An 18550-nucleotide genomic window follows, 5' to 3' on the forward strand; every position below is an offset into this window, starting at 1 on the left:
CGACTGACTGACATCTCAAACATTAATTTGCACGAAAAATGTGGTTCAATTCTACTATCTAGGGCTATAAGGAGAGAAAGAATCAGATGGCTAGGACATATTCTACAAATAAATGATGACAAATCCAAAAACTGTCCTTGTCGGGCAAACCGTCTAGGGACAAACAAAAAGCTGGTCGTCCCCGAAAGGTGTGATATATATATATATATATATATATATATATATATATATATATATATATATATATATATATATATCTATATATATAAAAATAAGTTGTCTGTGTGTGGATCTGTGGATCAGGTGACGTCATGTTTGTTCGCATATGACGTCTGAATTATTTCACACTAATACAAAAGAAGAAAAATACTAAAAAAGGTAAAAACTACAAAAAAAAATAAAAAGAAAAAAAAACTAAAAAAGCTAAAAAAACTAAAAAAAACTAAAAAAAGGTAAAAATCTAATAACTAAAAAAACTGAAAAAAATAAAAAAAGGCAAAAACTACAAAAAAAATAAAAACTAATAAAAAAAACTAAAAAAGCTAAAAAACTAAAAAAACTAAAAAAAACTAAAAAAAGGTAAAAAACTAAAAAAAACTAAAAACTAAAAAAGAAAAAAACTAAAAAAAAAGGAAAAAACTGAAAATAAAAGAGAAAAAGAAAACTAAAAAAATATGAATAAATATATATAAAAATAAGTTGTTTGTGGGTTATGTCTGTCTGTCTGTCTGTCGAGTGACGTCGTGTTTGTCCGCATATGACGTCTGAATTATTTCACACTAATACAAAAGAAGAAAAAAACTAAAAAAGGTAAAAACTACAAAAAAAACTAAAAAGAAAAAAAACTAAAAAAGCTAAAAAACTAAAAAAAACTAAAAAAAAGGTAAAAACTAAAAACTAAAAAAAACTGAAAAAACTAAAAAAAGGCAAAAACTAAAAAAAAACTAAAAACTAATAAAAAAACTAAAAAAGCTAAAAAACTAAAAAACTAAAAAAACTAAAAAAGGTAAAAAACAAAAAAAAACTAAAAACTAAAAAAGAAAAAACTAAAAAAAAGGAAAAAACTGAAAAATGAGAGAAAAAGAAAACTAAAAAATATTAATAAATATAAAAAATATAAATATAAATATAATATAAATTAGCAATCAACAAAGCACCGAGACACAAATGACGACCGGGACACAGGGGAGTATAAATGACGACTAGGACATAAGTAAAAAAAAAAAACTAAAAAAACTAAAAAAATGGTAAAAACTACAAAAAAACTAAAAACTAATAAAAAAACTAAAAAATCTAAAAATCTAAATAAACTAAAAAAGAAAAAAAAGAAAAAAGGAAAAAAATAAAGGAGAAAAACAAAACTAAAAAACGAATGTATATACAGACCGGGACACCGGGATACAAATGACGACCGGGACACAGGGAATATAAATGACGACCGGGACACAGGGACACAACTACAATGGGGACGCCGGGGGGCACAGGGGGATATAAATGACGACCGGGACACCGGGACACAAGGAATATAAATGACACCCGGGACACTCAAAGAGAAATCACAGACTGGAACACCGGGACACAAATGACGACCGGGACACAGGGAATATAAATGACGACCGGGACACAGGGACATAACTACAAAGGGGACGCCGGGGTGTGCACAGGGGGGATATATAAATGACGATGGCGACTCAGGGAATGGTCGATTAGCAATCACCATCAACAAAGCTCAAGGGCAATCATTAGAATCATGAGGTATAGATCTGAATACGGATTGTTTTCCCATGGACCATTATATGTTGCATGTTCAAGAGTCGGTAAACCTGACAATCTATTTATATGCACAGACAATGGGGACAGCAAAGAATGTTGTATATTCGCAAGTTTTACGTAGTTAAAAACATATATATATATATATATATATATCTATATTCACAGGTGGGACATAGGGACACAACTACAATGGCGCGTAACTAATATGGCGCGTAATGACTTACGCTGAACTAGAGTCAACCCTCTCATGCTAATTCACGGTGAGTTGGGTTCCAACCTGTTGGAGGTTCTCTCTCAGGTTAATTCACGATCGCAGAAAGGGGGAAGCAGCATATTGACAAATGGAAATAACGAGTCCAATTCAAGGCCTACAAGGGCCTCCTGCAATCTGCCTCGACTCTTATGCAAGTGAACTTGCATTTATAAGCCAAGGAATTTGGGCGAGAAACAAAAATTTCAACTGTCTGTAATTGACTACAAAACGTCGACTAGCGCCCCCCCCACCAACTAGGTGTTGGGGTGGCGCGAAGCGCCACCCCAACAGCTAGTATATATATATATATATATATATATATATATATATATATATAATATATATATATATATATATATATCTATATATATAAAAATAAGTTGTGGATGGATGTGTGGATGGATGTGTCAGGTGACGTCACCTGAAAAAACTGGATCAGGTGACGTCAAAACTGAAAAAACTAAAAAGGCAAAAACTACAAAAAAAACTAAAAACTAATAAAAAAAATAAAAAAGCTAAAAAACTAAAAAAACTAAAAAAAGGCAAAAACTACAAAAAAAAACTAAAAAAAAATATATATATATATATATATATATATATATATATATATATATATATATATATATATATATACACATATATATATATATATATATATATATATATATATATATATATATATATATATATATATATATATATATATAATATATATATATATATAATCAAGTTTGCAATTGAATAGTTATGGAATATCTACACATTTGATTTTAATTTACATACCTACAGATGCCACAACAGTGCCACTGGGGTACATAAGGACTGATTCAACTTGAGCACCGTGGTCCATAGTCAGTACATTTGAGTTGCCACTCCGGGCATCATAAAGTTTCACCATGTGGTCATAACTTCCAGTCAGTAATATTTCAGAGCTTGTATACGATGCAGCACCGGCTCTGATATAATCCTGAAAGGTAAAACACAAATTAAACTGATTTCACGTGGCTAGGGTAACGTGATGTACAGCAGCAACCAATGAAAGTGTCGTCGGGAGTAACAATTTGTTTCTTCACCAACGACTTTGTTCCCGCCGGTGAAGACACAAGATATATGAATTACGCGAAATTATGGAAAAGTTATGACAGAACCAACACAGTGGCGTTGATTATTAAAGTGCGATTTGTCTCCCATGCATTGTTTATTTATCTTGATTTTTAATCCAGCCACTTTGTATAGAAGGGGCGATCATACAATTTCAGAGGGAGCTCATTCAATTGAAAATTGAAGCCTTGCAGGGTCGTCCACGATTGAAGGGTAACCAGCCTAACTCCCAAGCCCTTTTTTTGAGGTCGTACTATACATATATTACCTCCCGCTATTATATTACTTTTTAGTTTTAAGTCACACGGTCAGTCACAAGGAAATCAGCAATTTCAATTGAATTGAGAAATTCTGGCGTGAATTCAATTCCTCCTTGAAGACCAAAGAATTAACCATTTTATAGTATTTGTTTTCTTCTCGGAAAAGTAATTATCATTACCTAAGATATATTTCCGTAGCTTTTGCTTTAGCTGTTCAGATTCATTCGAAATCCTTAGTAATTTCAGATGACGTCATAGCTTTTATCATGATTTCCCAGCTTCTCCCTAGTAGTTAAAAAACTTTCCTAAGTTGGGTTGGTGCAGTGGTTAAAGCGCCAGGCTTAGGATGGGGTCCCCATTGGGTCTTACCATCTGGTCGTGGGTTCGAGCCCCATACCTAACAAATTTTTTTAGTAACCATAGCTAAGTGGTAATAGGCTCTAAACGAATTTATGTTTTGTAATTTGTCAAACAATATATATATATATATATACCCAATCCCTTTCATTAAAAAGTGTAGTCATTAGGAGTTGTGAGGTGGCTGATTAGATCGGAAATTAGAAGCACTAGTTCCCCGCTTAAGGGTCAAGAGTAATTAGATGGCAACCAACCTCCTCTGAAGCCCATCTTACATACACACCGTCGTAACCCATTACAGCATTGGATCAAAATCTTTAAAGAATTATTTTATTAGAATTATTTTAAGTTGAAAGGCCAAATAAGTGATCATTTAGGCCGGGCACGATCCCTGCAGACTCAGAAGCAATAGTCCTATAGTATATAAAACCCCCTTCATTCAAAAATCAGTTTTAGCATAAAAAAGGCGGATATATTCCAATCAGCTTGTGAACACTTAGAGGTCTTTTACTAAGCCAAGCTTTCCTGGAGTTTCCCAAGGGAATGCTCCAGCCACGACATACATACCCAATTTGAGATATCCAAATTTTTGGAAGGAAAGAACCCGAGGTGAAACGAGAGATATTAAACACATTCAGCAGCTGATTTTGAGTTTTACTTGATTATTCATTTCCAGGCAGGGTAACTAGCCTGACTACCAAGCCCTTTTTTTAGGTCACAGCCCCCAAAGAAATCGGATCAAAATTTTGACTATGCTAGTTGATCTAATCTCTCCTGAATCTTGACCATGAGAAATAAGTTTAAAAAATCATAAAAAAACTAAAGAGCAGCCTTAAAAATCCAAAACAGACAGAGATACGGTCACAGTAGTAGTCAAAATCGAAAAAAAACAGAAATTACTATGAGTGAAAAAACCTAAAACAAACAGAAATTAACCTAATACTAAAACAAACTAAAAGTTAACGAACATTGGCGTATAAGTAAAGTGAAACTTGATTGACAGAAACTTGATTTCCGTTGCTAGGGAAACGTCAAGCGAAGCGACAACGTTTCCACGACTTCGCTGACAAAAATCTAATAGGAACAACACATCAAGAATGCCACAACTGTCAACCGCTCAAAACTTTAAAACTAGTAACCCTCAAGAAAAATTTTTCTTCAAAAAAAAAGAAGAAAAGAAAACAAGCTTCTTAAAGATAGTCTCAAAACACACTGTAATTTTTAAACTTAAAAATATTCTTTTTAAAACTAAAAAAAAGTTTTAAAAACGCATCAATTTTTTTATATCACTTTTTGTTACGTTTTTACGATTCGGGCAAACATTTACAGGCATTGGGGGTGGTAGTCCAAACCCCTTAGGAGTGGTCCTGGATACCACCTTGCTACAGCCATGAAAAGTGAGAAACTCACCAATGAGATGTAAGATGGCATTTTACTCATAAAATACCAAAATGGCTTCAGTGAGCCTATAAGTAAAATGACCACCAGATATATAGTTTCACCACTGCTTGCTTTCTACCAATTTATAGTCCTTTATTCAAATTTCTTTTATTTAGTCATGTTTTACGCGAACAGAAAGCATCCAACTTTTATTTTAGCCATTTCCCTCTTAGTTCGAGATTTCACAATTCACGATTCTATGATTATATTTTGTTTTCAAGAGCTTCAAATCAATTCATGAGAGTTATTGACATCCTGAAATGTTTAAAAAAAATTAAGAAAGATGTATACTGAATAAAAACTGATAATGGAATTGTAAATCTATCAATTTAATGTTTCTGTGTGAAATTTCCAAGTGGAATTTCCAAATAGAGAATCACCATTTTTGAACAAATTATAGAGAAAGTAATTTACATGGCAAAAAATTAAACAGTATTCCAACTGCAAAGGGAATGTTTTGATTTCTTAAAAATATTCTCTTCTCTAACAACCAATCAATGTTGATAGTTTTAAAGTGAACCATGCATAAAACTAATGCTTTGTCCCAAAACATGAAACCTAACACAATGCAGGCTGTACTATCTACTAATTCCTACTCCTACTGTCTAATTACTATCAACTAATACCTAAGGCAAAATTACTCCGCCTTAAAAATATATAGGTTAATGTTTTAATTAAAAATAATTATTAAATAAAAATAATATCAAAAATATTTCAAAAAATTAATAAATTTCTAAAGAAATGAAAACTAAAAAAAAAATATATAAAAACTATTCTAAAAATATTTTATATTACTATAAATAAAACGAAAATAATTAAAAATAATTGTTTAATGCGTAATAGATGGTAAAAAAAAGGCTTGATTCTAAGTCTATCACCGACTAGGAATATTAATCAGACTAAGGTGTTGCGTTAAATTTTTACTTATAATTGCTGCGCAGCAATAAATACCTAGTTGGTATTGTGTGAACTGTCCCAAAACTTTACTCTAGATGGTAGATATTGACCTATTTGTAGAGTGCAGATGCCAGTTTACTAATTTATTACATGTATTTATACAATTTCTGTAATGCTGTTTTATATAGCGTAGATGATAGTTTACTAATTTATTAGACAACCTTTTTTTTGCGAGTCACGCTTTATTGGAGAACCTCTGATGACCTTTCTAAAAAGGCTCTTTTCCACACCCATAAAAAGAGGCTTTAAAATAATTAACTCCTCAGATATTTTGCTTTTCTATACATCATATTTTAATAATATGAGTCCTCTGTGTTACAAGCAAGTTGAATATATTAGTTTAAAAGACACTTACCGTATGACCTTCAAATTTATTAAGTTGGGTTTCAGTTGGTAAGTCCCAAATACAGGCGGTTCTATCATCAGAAAACGACGCCAATTTAGTTGAATCAGGTAGAAACTTGCACCGATACACAGGCCTTAAAAAGAAAAGAACAAATTAAAAAAAAAGGATTTTTTGTTCATTTTATTCAACTTCAATTAATCAGCGGTACTTTAAAAAAAAGTCCTAAGCCTTAGAAAGATACCCCTGCCCCTCTGTATTGACCGTATTTTTTTTCAATGACAGTACCTCAGTTAAACCTTTTTGTCACGCGAAAAATTGTCGGTCTTTACTATAGACGGTAGTTTAGACAAAAAAAAACAACAACAAAAAAGACAACATTGCTAGCATTTTAGTCACATACTGTTGTCGACCGACCAAACCAAATACTTGTTTCGTTGCAAGAATAATAATTTTGAACATTTATTTGTTTATATATAATATTGTTGAATTTAATATTAATATTGTATTACATTTAATATTTTATACTTGACCCTTGTAAAGCATTTTATCCCCCACTGCCCAAATATTGTACGGAAGATACACTGAAAGTCTAGAACTATAAAGAAAGAAAACGATTAAAATGAGTTTTTGGCCAAACGAAAATACTGAAAAAAACAAAGTGAATATTTCGGGAGGACGGTCACCTCTCTTCTTCAGTGCGAACAAAAAAAATCAAGGAAAATACTGAAAAATGTGAAAAGACAAAAGAAAACCAAAATAACGCGGAAAGTCGACCTAAAAAAACAAACTAATAAAATCCAATAAAAAGCCAAAATTAAATGATGAATAAAATTCAAGAAAAGCCAAAATTAGAAGAAGTAAAACCAAAAATTTGACACCAAAGGCGAGTCAAAAAATCAGAGTCACTCACCAATACGTACAATTAGCAAATAATCCGAAAACTTTAGACAACTCTCCGCGTTGTTTCGTTTTTCTTTGTCTTTTCACATTTCGTGTTGGCATTTTTCTTGATTTCTCAATGTAACAGTCTTTTAAGAGGGCTTTTTCCTTTAATATATACGCATAGATTTATCTGCTGTCGACTCAACTAATGAAGGAGGAGATACACAGGGCCATGTAGCTAGCTTAGAAATTAGAGGCCTCTAGATCTATTTGGCAGAAGGAGGTAAAGGAATGTAAAACATAAGGCAGAGTAGGAGATAGGACCAAACTAGATCAAGCCACCGCTAATACTGAGTAGAAATAATTAAAAAAACATATCCGTATTGACAGTTGAGATTTACATGAATTTAAATTTCTATTCGAAAAAATACGGCCGCACCTCAAGAAAAGCGTTTTCCACCTAAAGCCAGCATATGAAATTCGGATATTGCATCTTTAACCTCTAGCCTTTAATCTCTAACCTAACATCTTTAACCTTTAATTGCATCTTTAAGACTCCAGGCGGCTGTGACAATGTCATACCACTGACCCCCGTCTCAAACCAAATGGTCAGCGACTACAGGACGCGAACATCTATCCCAAAAAACATAGGATTGCAACATCAGTGTGTTAAACGCTCGACTATGAAAATCATCCTTCTACGGGCAATATTTTATTTAATGCTTAATCTAACTAATAGCAAACCAAAAAAAGGAAATGGGGAAAATATTTACAGACTGCAATCATGGTAAGCCAATACACAGACATAAATAATTGAAACTGTAAAATAATTTATTAATAGTTATTCAATCTGCCACAAGTATGAAGATTTGTGGTAGGACATCAAGAATTGGGCAGAACTCGGGTAAATAATCACTTTTTGGACAATCCTCCGTTTAACATTAGTCAAAATTTATAGTAAACTAAAAAAAAAAAGCAAAACGGGAAAAAGATCTACCCTGAGAGGTACGTAAATATCTGCCATAGCCTCTAATATCCCCTATAATGGCACAATTTTCACCTCCAACACTTTCAGCAAATAAAATGGCTTTTCAAATTAAGAGTAGTTGACAAATAATTTTGCGACTAGTCCAGTATATGGAATAAAAATGAATTAATTTGAAAATTATATGTAAGGTTTTGAAAAACGAATTTTGGCGTGTGCGTCGTCCTGGATATCGAAATTCGAATGGCAATTCCTTTGCGCTGAAGCAACAATGTAATAATTAAATTACGATCGAATACAGTAATAGCAACTGATAAAGACTTCGAAGCAGACCATCCCTTAAAATTCTTTTTATATTTTCTAATTTAAACTTTAGCATTATGTCAAATCTAATTTGACAAGGATTTTATCAGAGGCAACGCTATAGCGTTGCCTATAGTAAAGGCCATACGGCTCCAATGTTCTATTAGTTTTTTCCCTAGAGGTAGTTTCATATGGAAGGGGTCATCACATAAACTTCGGAGGAGGCTTATTCGATTGGAAATCGAAAGTTCGCGTGCCCTATTTAAGAATCAAAAGTGATCTGAGGGCCACTAGCCCCAACACCCTTTTTCCTAAATGTATCAGATAAAAATTTTGAGATAGGTATTTTGTTAAAAATATTTCAAAGATCATATAACAAAAACTCCGGTGTCGACACAACCCCCCAGGGCCTGAGAGCAGGCGTTGTAAGTTATGCCCTGAGGGCGTATATGGTTCTTATGGAAGGGATCCCCGTATAAACTTCAGGGAGGGCTCATTTGATTGGAAATTGAAAGTTCTAGTTCATATTTTACGAGTGAAAAGAGATCGAAGGGTAACTAGCCCCCCATGCCCTTTTTTCCCAAAACCCATCCGATACAGCTTTGAAATAGCCATTTTTTATAAGCAGTTCAAACATCAGATAACAAAAACTCTAGGGTCAACACAACCCCCAGAGCCCGATGAAAAGTGTTTTAAGTTATGCCCGGAGGCGTATAAAGTTTTTATGCAAGGGGTGGTCGTATAAACTTCGAAGATGGCTCATTTGATCGGAAGTTGAAAGTCCCCTTTCCCAAAAATTTTGTCTAACTCATAAAAAATTTTGTCTAACTCATTACATATGGTAAATATATTTGTACATCAAAAGACTCCTTTTAAATTCTTGGAAAGATCTGTTTACACTTTGTCTCAAATTTGTTTCCACTATTGTCGAGATTGGGTCATTCGCCCGTGCTACTGGAAAACCAATTAAGCCGTAGTACGAAGTGATTGAACTCGTGCGGAAAATGTGGTTGTGCTCGCAAAGCGATTATTTATCCTATACAAAGAACTAAACATAGCTATAAAAACAGTACTTTAACTTCACAATCAGGTTCAAGTTCAAACTTAATGACCCAACAATTTATCCATAATTGATCTGACATAAAAACATAATAAACCGGCAGTACTTTAAATTGAAACTGTGAATTAATTTTCTTTTTTATAAATATAAAAAAAAACTATTGATAGAAGTCGGACCATTTCAGATTAAAATCCAAAAGTCTTCGTCTACGGAGAACGAAAAAAAAGAACTATACTAAACTGTTAACATACACAAGACCAGTGATTCCCAACGCGGGACGCATGTCTCCCCGGTGGAGCATGGCAATGATTTGGTGGGTCATGGACAGGGCGTGCAATCTTTAGCTGACTATAATTTGCAGTCCTAATTTTGAAAGAAAAACATTTTTCTTGCGAATGACGCTTCATTCATATGCATTTAAATGGCAAAATCGACACATGATAGCCTTGCAATGTCATCATAAATTGTATGAAATGTGTTATATTCAGACGATATTTTTCATAAGTATAACAATTGCCTAGAGAATGACATGTAAAAAGATGCCAAGTTGATGGCCTTTTAAGCTTCCTTCAGGTGATTAAACGTAAAATTTTAAATAATTTCTTTTTTAATATCACAAGGAGGGCACTAAGACTTTAGAAATACCTAAGGGGAGGGGGGGCATGACCCAACATCGGTTGGAAACCACACCACTAAACAATAACATAAAGAGATGAACAACTCCATACAACATAAGCAAGAAAGAAATATTGAAAATTTCAAAGAAATTTGTATTTCTTTTTCATAAAGAAATACAGAAGGAAAGAAAAAAAGGAAAAAAAAACTCACATCTGATAAATTGAAGTTTGTATTTGTTAAAAACAAAATTTCATACGGTGACAAAGTAGCAGCAGTGGAAAAGACAGGGGAACAATTCCACCTCTTACATTCCCCCTCCCCCACCTTTAGATTTCCCAAAAAATAATTATTACGGTACTTTTAATTGAAAAAATTTTTTTTTTCATTGGAAAAATCAAGCAAACTGCCCCAGGTGCCAGATGACAACATCAATTTTTTTTTTTTTTTTTTTTTTTTTTTTTTTTTTTTTTTTTTTTTTTTTTTTTTTTTTTTTTTTTAAGAGGCTTTTGGGCGTAATGCTGAAATACTCAGGCTTTAATTAGTATGAATGTTTTTCACAGCCTCAATTGCAAGTTGTACCATTAATTGCATTATTCACTTTATTTTGATTATAAATAGGAAGGCAGTGTGACATAAGAAATTATTTACAGTCAAGCATTCTATTTTATTTTTTTAACGAACTTTACTTCTTTCTGATCAAAGTATGCCTGATTTCAAATTACAGTTGGGGTCAATTTAATAAAGGTGACGATTATGTGTGTAGCCAGCACAGAAGCAGAAGGGCATTGTAGAAAGAAGAAGAACGTTATACTGGAAATTTTTTTTCAGAAAAAAAGAAAAACAATAATAATTTTGGAAAATATTGTTGGTGTCAATTGAATTGGTTTAATAATATTTTAAATTACACAGTAGTATGAATAACTAAATTTGAACATTATATTAAAAACTGATCTCCTTCCAGAAAACAATTCATTGACAAATAATTCCTTCAAAAAGTAAAAATACTTAATCAAAAATTAAAATTAATTCCGAAAAAATTTCTACGTATATGCCTGATGCAAGTAATGACCTCAATTTGCGACAATAATACTCCTACTACTAATAACTCACTACAGCACCAAACAGTCAGGGCCAACACAGCTACACACAATCCTCCTCCATACCAATCTATTCAAAGCACCCCTTTTTACCCTCACGGGAAGTTTCAGTTCCCCTTAAACCTTCCTTGTGATACCTCTTTTCGATAATTTAAGACCTAGCCAAAGTCTAAGAGTTTAACTCCCTAGTCAATTCTTTTTCTTAAGCGGCAACTCGGTCAAATACAAAGGTATCAGTTTTCTTCGTCGCTTCAACTAAACAAACGTAAGAAGGTTGAACTTAAGGGGTTTCTCACTCAAAATTACGATTAGATGCAGGTTATCCTTAGCAATTCTTGTAATTATTTATAAAATATAATTTTTTATATGTATTTATTAACCGGCAGTTTGATGTCTGCACGCTACTTATTCTCTAGACTCTTGCTTAAACATGTTACAACTAACTAATACTTGACTGAATCGCTCCTGAACAATCCGAATGGTTAGTCCCTAAGTGTAATTTATACATTCTCACACGCTCCGATTACACCTGAATCTAATCTTTTGATGGGAATTTTTGCACAAGTATGTAAAGTATTTGAAGGGACTGCAACCAGGAGGTATACATTATAGAAATAAGTTTCTGATTGTTGAATAGAAAATTTTTTGCTCTATTTTTTGATAACCCACAACAACAGTATCAAGTAAAATGATCTAGAATGCAAACCCGAAACAGGTTTTATAATTATTCTGGAATTAAAAAAAAATAACTGTCGGCTTTGAGATTTGATCAAAATATTCACCAGATTTTTTTAGATTATCAGATTATCTATTGACATAAAAACCGCCGAAATCACTAATTCAGGAATGTCAGGCAAACTCCAAATGTTTAACATGAGAGGTGTAGGAAGATTCCTTGAGAGTGGGTCCTGCCCTAATAAAATAATTTACAACTCTTACGCTGTGTGACCTTTATACATGCGAAGCAAATCTTTCCTGATCGGGTCAAAAAGTCGCACATGTTTGTCATCTGAGCCAGCCAGTATCAATTTACCGTCACTCCGGTAAACTGCACCATGAGTTGCCTCTTTGAAACGGGTTAGCTGCCGAAATACTTGATGTGTTAATGGACAGTAGATCTGAACCTGTAAAATAGCGCCCAGCAATTAATTTGTTTCTCCTTTATTCATTTTTTTTTCAGTCTCAAAATATCCTTCACATATAATAACATTTTCGATTTTTTGTTCTCTCTTATTCAAATTTTTTGTCTGTCTCAAAATATCCTCTACGTATAAAAAACATTTCATACGGAGAGGCTGACTACCTCCCCAACCGAAACATATTTCCTCTTTTGGGAAACCTTCTGAATGTAATTCTCGGACCGGATCAACATTTATCCATTTATCTCAAAATACATTGTAATAGAAATACACCATAAAAACACACCGTATAAGGAACACTTGTAATAAGTACTGGATATAAGCATATAAACAAAGTAAACTTCTAATATCTTCGAACTTTTTCGCTTCGCCTACCAAGAGTTCGACTGCTACATCCTTCTGGTTATCAGGAAACCACTTCGATTTGAAAAAAGGATGACTTGCCGTGGCAATAACATAGTCATTTGCATGAGAGACCCACAAGTAGAGCATGTACCAAAGGCTGGCTGACTTTCGCCACAACTTTCAGCTTTTTGAGCTTCCTTTCAGGTGATTTGATTGTAGGATATATAGCACCGCAGTAGCATTTTTCCTCCATCTGAAGAATGCCCAATGCCCCAACTGCTACTGGCTTCATAATTTTCATGTATTCTTCAAGAATTTCAACATCTGGCCATTCAGTTGTTCAGCAATTCTGTCATAAGTGTCTGAGCCCTTGAACCGGCAACAAGCAAGGATATAAGATTTCCATTTCAAATCCTCGTTGAGCAAGTGTGCAGTCATTCCCAAGTAGCTTTTGTTTTTGGCAGACTAAATGTGTGCTGTCAGCGACATGTAGTCGGCGAGTTCAAAATCACGAACCATATCTTTAATGTACTTCAAAAACTTAGCTTCAATTTGCACAGCAAAAGCTTTTCTTCCTGGAACCTTTGCATAAGGTGCACGACCTGTTATCAGATTTTGAACGACGGCTTCTCAACAGTGTACGGGGGTCGAATCTCGTCCGCAATGTAGTCCAGTGCGAAAGAATTCACTTTTGACTGTGTCAGTTTCTGCGGTCTTGCAGCAAAGAAATCTCCCTTTACTTTTTTAGAAGGTGAGCCATAATCAAGAGCCAGAATTATCTTCAGCTTCAGACGATAACGAAAGTGAGCCTACAAGTTCACTAGCCTCTTTGCTACTTGATTTTCTTTTGTTCTTACTGTTTATCACATTTATCACAAAAAAACTGTCTTTTCAATATATATGGTAGTTCTGCCATGACTGCGCCTTTTTTTAAATTTCGCGCCGGGCCAGGAGCCGCTGTTCTCAAAGACTAAAATCCATTCATCCACTAATATATGGAAAGTAATTCATCGCATCGCCCTGCGTCATGCCAGTATAATTTTTCTGTACCATGAAGAAAGTACTTGAGTACTTAAGTACCCTTAAGTACTTCAATTTTTACTTAACTAAAAGTATTAAGTACTTTAGAAATTTTTTACTTAAGTAGAGTACAACTACTCATATTTTTTACTTAAGTAATTAAAGTACTTTTACTTAAGTATTTCCCAACACTGGTCGAAAGCGTTAAGCCCCAAATAACAACAACATATTACAAACTTCCGATTTTTACCCTTTTTTCTTCATTTTGTTATCTATTGCTTCAAGAAACTAATAGCATTTTTGACAATCTTGCAAGACAATAGCCGAGATTAATTATTAATGCTGGTTTATACATAAAAACTGATTATAAAAACGGAAACGTGGTCAGTTTTTAAACAAATTGCCTTTTCTCTCGATATTCGTCACTAGCCAGCTGTCTTAAAAGTCAGCTTGGCGTTCAGTTGATTTTTCGCGACGGGCACTTTTTGCCACTATGACAAGTCTTGTCCTGAAAACCCCGGTTTAGCCTGGTTGCAATGACAATCGCACAAACCTCATCATCAATATTTCATCCACTTTCTTTGGCCCAACTGAGCTGAAACACTGTATACGTATTGATTTGATTGGAGATGCATAAACCAATTAAAATCATTTAGCATTAATCAATTAATTCATTATTTACACAAAAAAAAATCCACAACTTAGTTATTCTTGTTTCTCAATTATTCTTGCATTGTTAAGTATGCGTAAACAATGGTGAATATGTTTCATTTATCCTCTTTTCTTACCTTTTACTTTATCTCTCTATCAATTTATGATAATGATATTTTTTGTCGTACCATTTTTCTTCAATTCTCTTATATTAATTCATGAAATCAAAGCAATTTTAATTTTCCTATGTTATAAAAATAAAATAGTTTTCGAATTATATTTTTTTCCAGTAAAGCACAAATGGCAGGGGCATTTAGAGGTTTAGGGGGGCAATAACCTTACTCTTATTTGTGGTAATTTGACTTTCTGTCAAATTGTCTTTCATTTGACTTCCTGTTCATTTTTGGATTTATCCATCCCTCCACAGCAGTCATTGTCTGTTATCTTTATGTCTGATGTGACTATTCAGGTTAATTGTCGTTCGTTTTGGCTCCTGTCTATTCATTCACAGTGGTTTCAAATTATTGGATGATTTTACCTGTGTTTCGTTTTCAATTTTGATAGGGCTCTTTACCTTTCTTTGAAAGCAGTCTTTCTGGGAAACTTTTTTTATACTAACAACAAAAAGAGGTTTTGATTTGATTAAATATAATTTTTTTATGCATGATCCTTCAAACATACTGGTTTACACATTCTTCACTTCTGCTCAGGACAAAACTAAACCAGGAAACATGGGCACTAATTCACGGGAAACGTATGGGGAGACGGATTAAAGATTATTTTTCGATTTTACTTAGTAAAGATACAAAACAGAATTTCAAAATCTAGTGAGGTGGGGGCGCAATTGTGTCAATTCTTTGTATTTATGAAAACATCAAAAAAATAACATTCCAAAATGTGTTTGTATGTAATATATACGAAGTGAGAGAAAGAGTGCGTTAGACGGGTTTCACCCCTCCAGAGCCTCTAAGAAACTCCAGCAGCTCATTTTAAAAATCTTGCCATGACTCTGATTTAGCCAAGGTGTGACATGTCCACCAATTGTGAAATATTTACCCAATCTGTCTTGATTAGGGCGTATATAATACAAGATCAGTTCCAGATTTATAATTCGCACGCTCAGAAACCTTTCATTACCATTCTTGGTGAGAATCAAACAATATTTGTGATATTCTTACTTAACGTAAACGATTTTGAAAAATCAGGCTTTGAGTTTAGTGATTTTTAATCGTTTGCATTTAATGATTTATGACTGATCCCTGGATCCCAGCATGCATGTTCAAAGAATAGATTTAAAAAAGTTATCTCTTTTTTAATCCTAACTTAACTAGTATCTTAAATATGCACAGTTCTGCCTCCTGGGGGAGGGGGGGGGAGTAAACACAAAAGAGCCAAATTTCTAAGGTTAATTTTTTTTCAATTTTAGGGGGAAGGTCCTATGGGCTAACCTCAGAATGTATTCTACCCACCTCCCACTATATATGCAGGAGTCAGGACTACTATTACTCATAAGCTACTATTAGGTGCATAAGAGTAGGTTTCAGAAATATTGTTTGAAATGGTAGAAAATTGAGTGTAAGGTATGACAGTTCAAAGAAAGTATGTGTCTAGGCGTATGCTCGAGTTTTTGTGGGAAAGGCAGAGAGCTCTTCGGACAAAAAAAAATTAGAGACAAATTACAAAATGGTTGCCAGCAATACAGATCACAATTTTTGTTACTGCAATTCAGTAATTGAACATGAATAACCTAAACCATGCTGCTGAATGTAAAAATGAAACAAACAAGTACAGGAGACAGATGACTATAATTTGGACAAGAGAAAAAGCATAATAGAAAAAGCATACTAGATAATTATCTTTTTTTTATCAAAATTAACTTCAAATAAAAAGAAGCAGAAAATAAGAAGCAAATCAAAGCAATAACTATATCTTTGCTGTGATTTGCTATAATATAAAAAACTTAACTCACACCCTTAAGACCTTAAAACTAATCGAAGCATCACACCACAGATGTAATACAAGTTCTTTCCGAGGGGATCAGTCTGACCAAGAATATATGGTTTGCCGAAAATACATAAAATATGTATTCCTCTAAGACCTATAGTATCAACAACTAATTCACCAACAAAAAAAAAATCGAAAAATGGGTAGCAATGACACTTAAACCTTTATTATATCTCAAGAATTAGTATATAGAAAACTCAGAATTCTTAAAAGATAAACTTATAAATATTGAAATATCAAGTGAATATAGACTGTTTACCTTTGATATAAAATCAATGTGTACGTATATACCTTTCAATAAATCTGTTAGTGTTTTATCCAAAAAACTTGATGGACACAGAAATGAGATAGAAGAATTATCTGCAGGAGTTGAAATAGAAACTATATTAAATTTAGTCAAAATAACTAGCAGGTATACTAATTATTTCAAGTTTAGAGACAATTTTACCATCAAATTAAAGGATTAGCAATGGGAGGGTCCTCAAGCCCGCCGTTAGCAAATAATTATGTAGAGTATGTAAATGACATTTTTTAAAACGTAAATTTTGGGGCAAACATATGGATGACATTTTAGTTATTTTGAATTATGGGGAATCACAAGTTGAAGGTTTTCTGGAATATTTAAATAATTTGGGAGGGGAACTAGTTTTTACAATTGAAAAAGAAACAGAGAATAAGTTACCATTTCTGGATATTTCTATCCATAGAATTAATAATGAACTAGCTTTTTCAATTTACCATAAACCAACTAACAACAACAGTTATTTGTCTTTTGCATCAAATCAACGGATCCAGGTAAAAAGGGGTGTAGTTATTTCTTTAGTTAATAGGGCATTAAAACAAGCGCCACCAGAAAACATTAGTAGTGAACTAATTTTTATTAAGGATTTTATATATATAGATTTTCTAGTAGGAAATGGATATCCAAAAATATGATTTCTTGGATAATTGAAAAAAGGAAAAAAAAAAAACTTAATGAAACCTGTAATATTAGAAGAAGATGAGTCAATTCAAAAAACAAATTATATTCACAGAATTCACAGAAATTAAGAAGAGAAAAAAAAACATAATATAAAAACAGCATTTAAATCAGGACAAATTATAAGCTCTTTGCTAAATAATGGAAAAGAAAGAGTCTCAAGAAACATAAAAAAGGGGATATACAAAGTTCCATGCTCTTGTGGTGAATTTTATGCAGGAAGAACACAGCAGAATTTCGAAAATGGGCTACAGCAACACAAAAATGCCAAAAAGCATAATAACAAGAGCTAAGAGCTCATATGGTATGAGCTCTAGCAAAATTCTAAGAATCAATAGATTGCTTTAAAAGGAAAGTCAGAGGCTTAATGCCGGTCGGGCTTTAAAATAAGAGCTTTAAGTCACGAGGTCCTTCTAAATATCAAACTCCATTAAGATCCGATCACCCACTCGTAAGTTAAAAATAAATCAATTTTCCTTATTTTTCCTCTCCCTTCAGCCCCCAATATGGTTGAATCGGGGAAAGCGACTTTATCAGGTCAATTTGTGCAGCTCCCTGACATGCCAACCAATTTTCATCGCCCTAGTACATCCCGAAGTACCAAACTCGCCAAAGCACTGAACCCCACCTGCTAACTCCCCCAAAGAGAGCGGATCGAGTCCGGTTACGTCAATCAGGTATCTACGACATTTATAAGCATTTTCCAAGATTTCCGGTTTCCCCCACCAACTCCCCCCAATGTCAACAGATCTGGTCGGGATTTGAAATTAGAGCTCTGAGACATGAGTTCCTTCTAAATATCAAATTTCATTAAGATCCGGTCACCCGTTCTTAAGTCAAAATACATAAATTTCTATAATTTTTCAAAATTAACAACCCCCAGCTCCACCAAAGAGAACGGATCCGTACCAATTATTTCAACCTCGTATCTATAACTTGTGCTTATTCTTCCCATCAAGTTTCATCCCGATCTCTCCACT

At 33.4% G+C, this 18550-nt stretch overlaps 1 protein-coding gene across 1 annotated transcript in view; it reads right to left on the reverse strand.

Moving 5' to 3' along the window:
- Positions 1-2809: 2809 nt before the first annotated feature.
- LOC136034521 (U3 small nucleolar RNA-associated protein 15 homolog) overlaps positions 2810-18550 on the reverse strand; it is a gene marked incomplete at its 3' end in the record, with an annotated part of 30346 nt that continues 14605 nt past the window's right edge. Inside the window, 3 exon segments of the mRNA XM_065715746.1 lie at positions 2810-2993; positions 6497-6620; positions 12372-12556. Coding sequence (XP_065571818.1) covers positions 2810-2993; positions 6497-6620; positions 12372-12556 — 493 coding nt within the window.

This window comes from Artemia franciscana, chromosome 13, assembly GCF_032884065.1.
Source record: "Artemia franciscana chromosome 13, ASM3288406v1, whole genome shotgun sequence".
NCBI classification, from domain to species: domain Eukaryota; kingdom Metazoa; phylum Arthropoda; class Branchiopoda; order Anostraca; family Artemiidae; genus Artemia; species Artemia franciscana.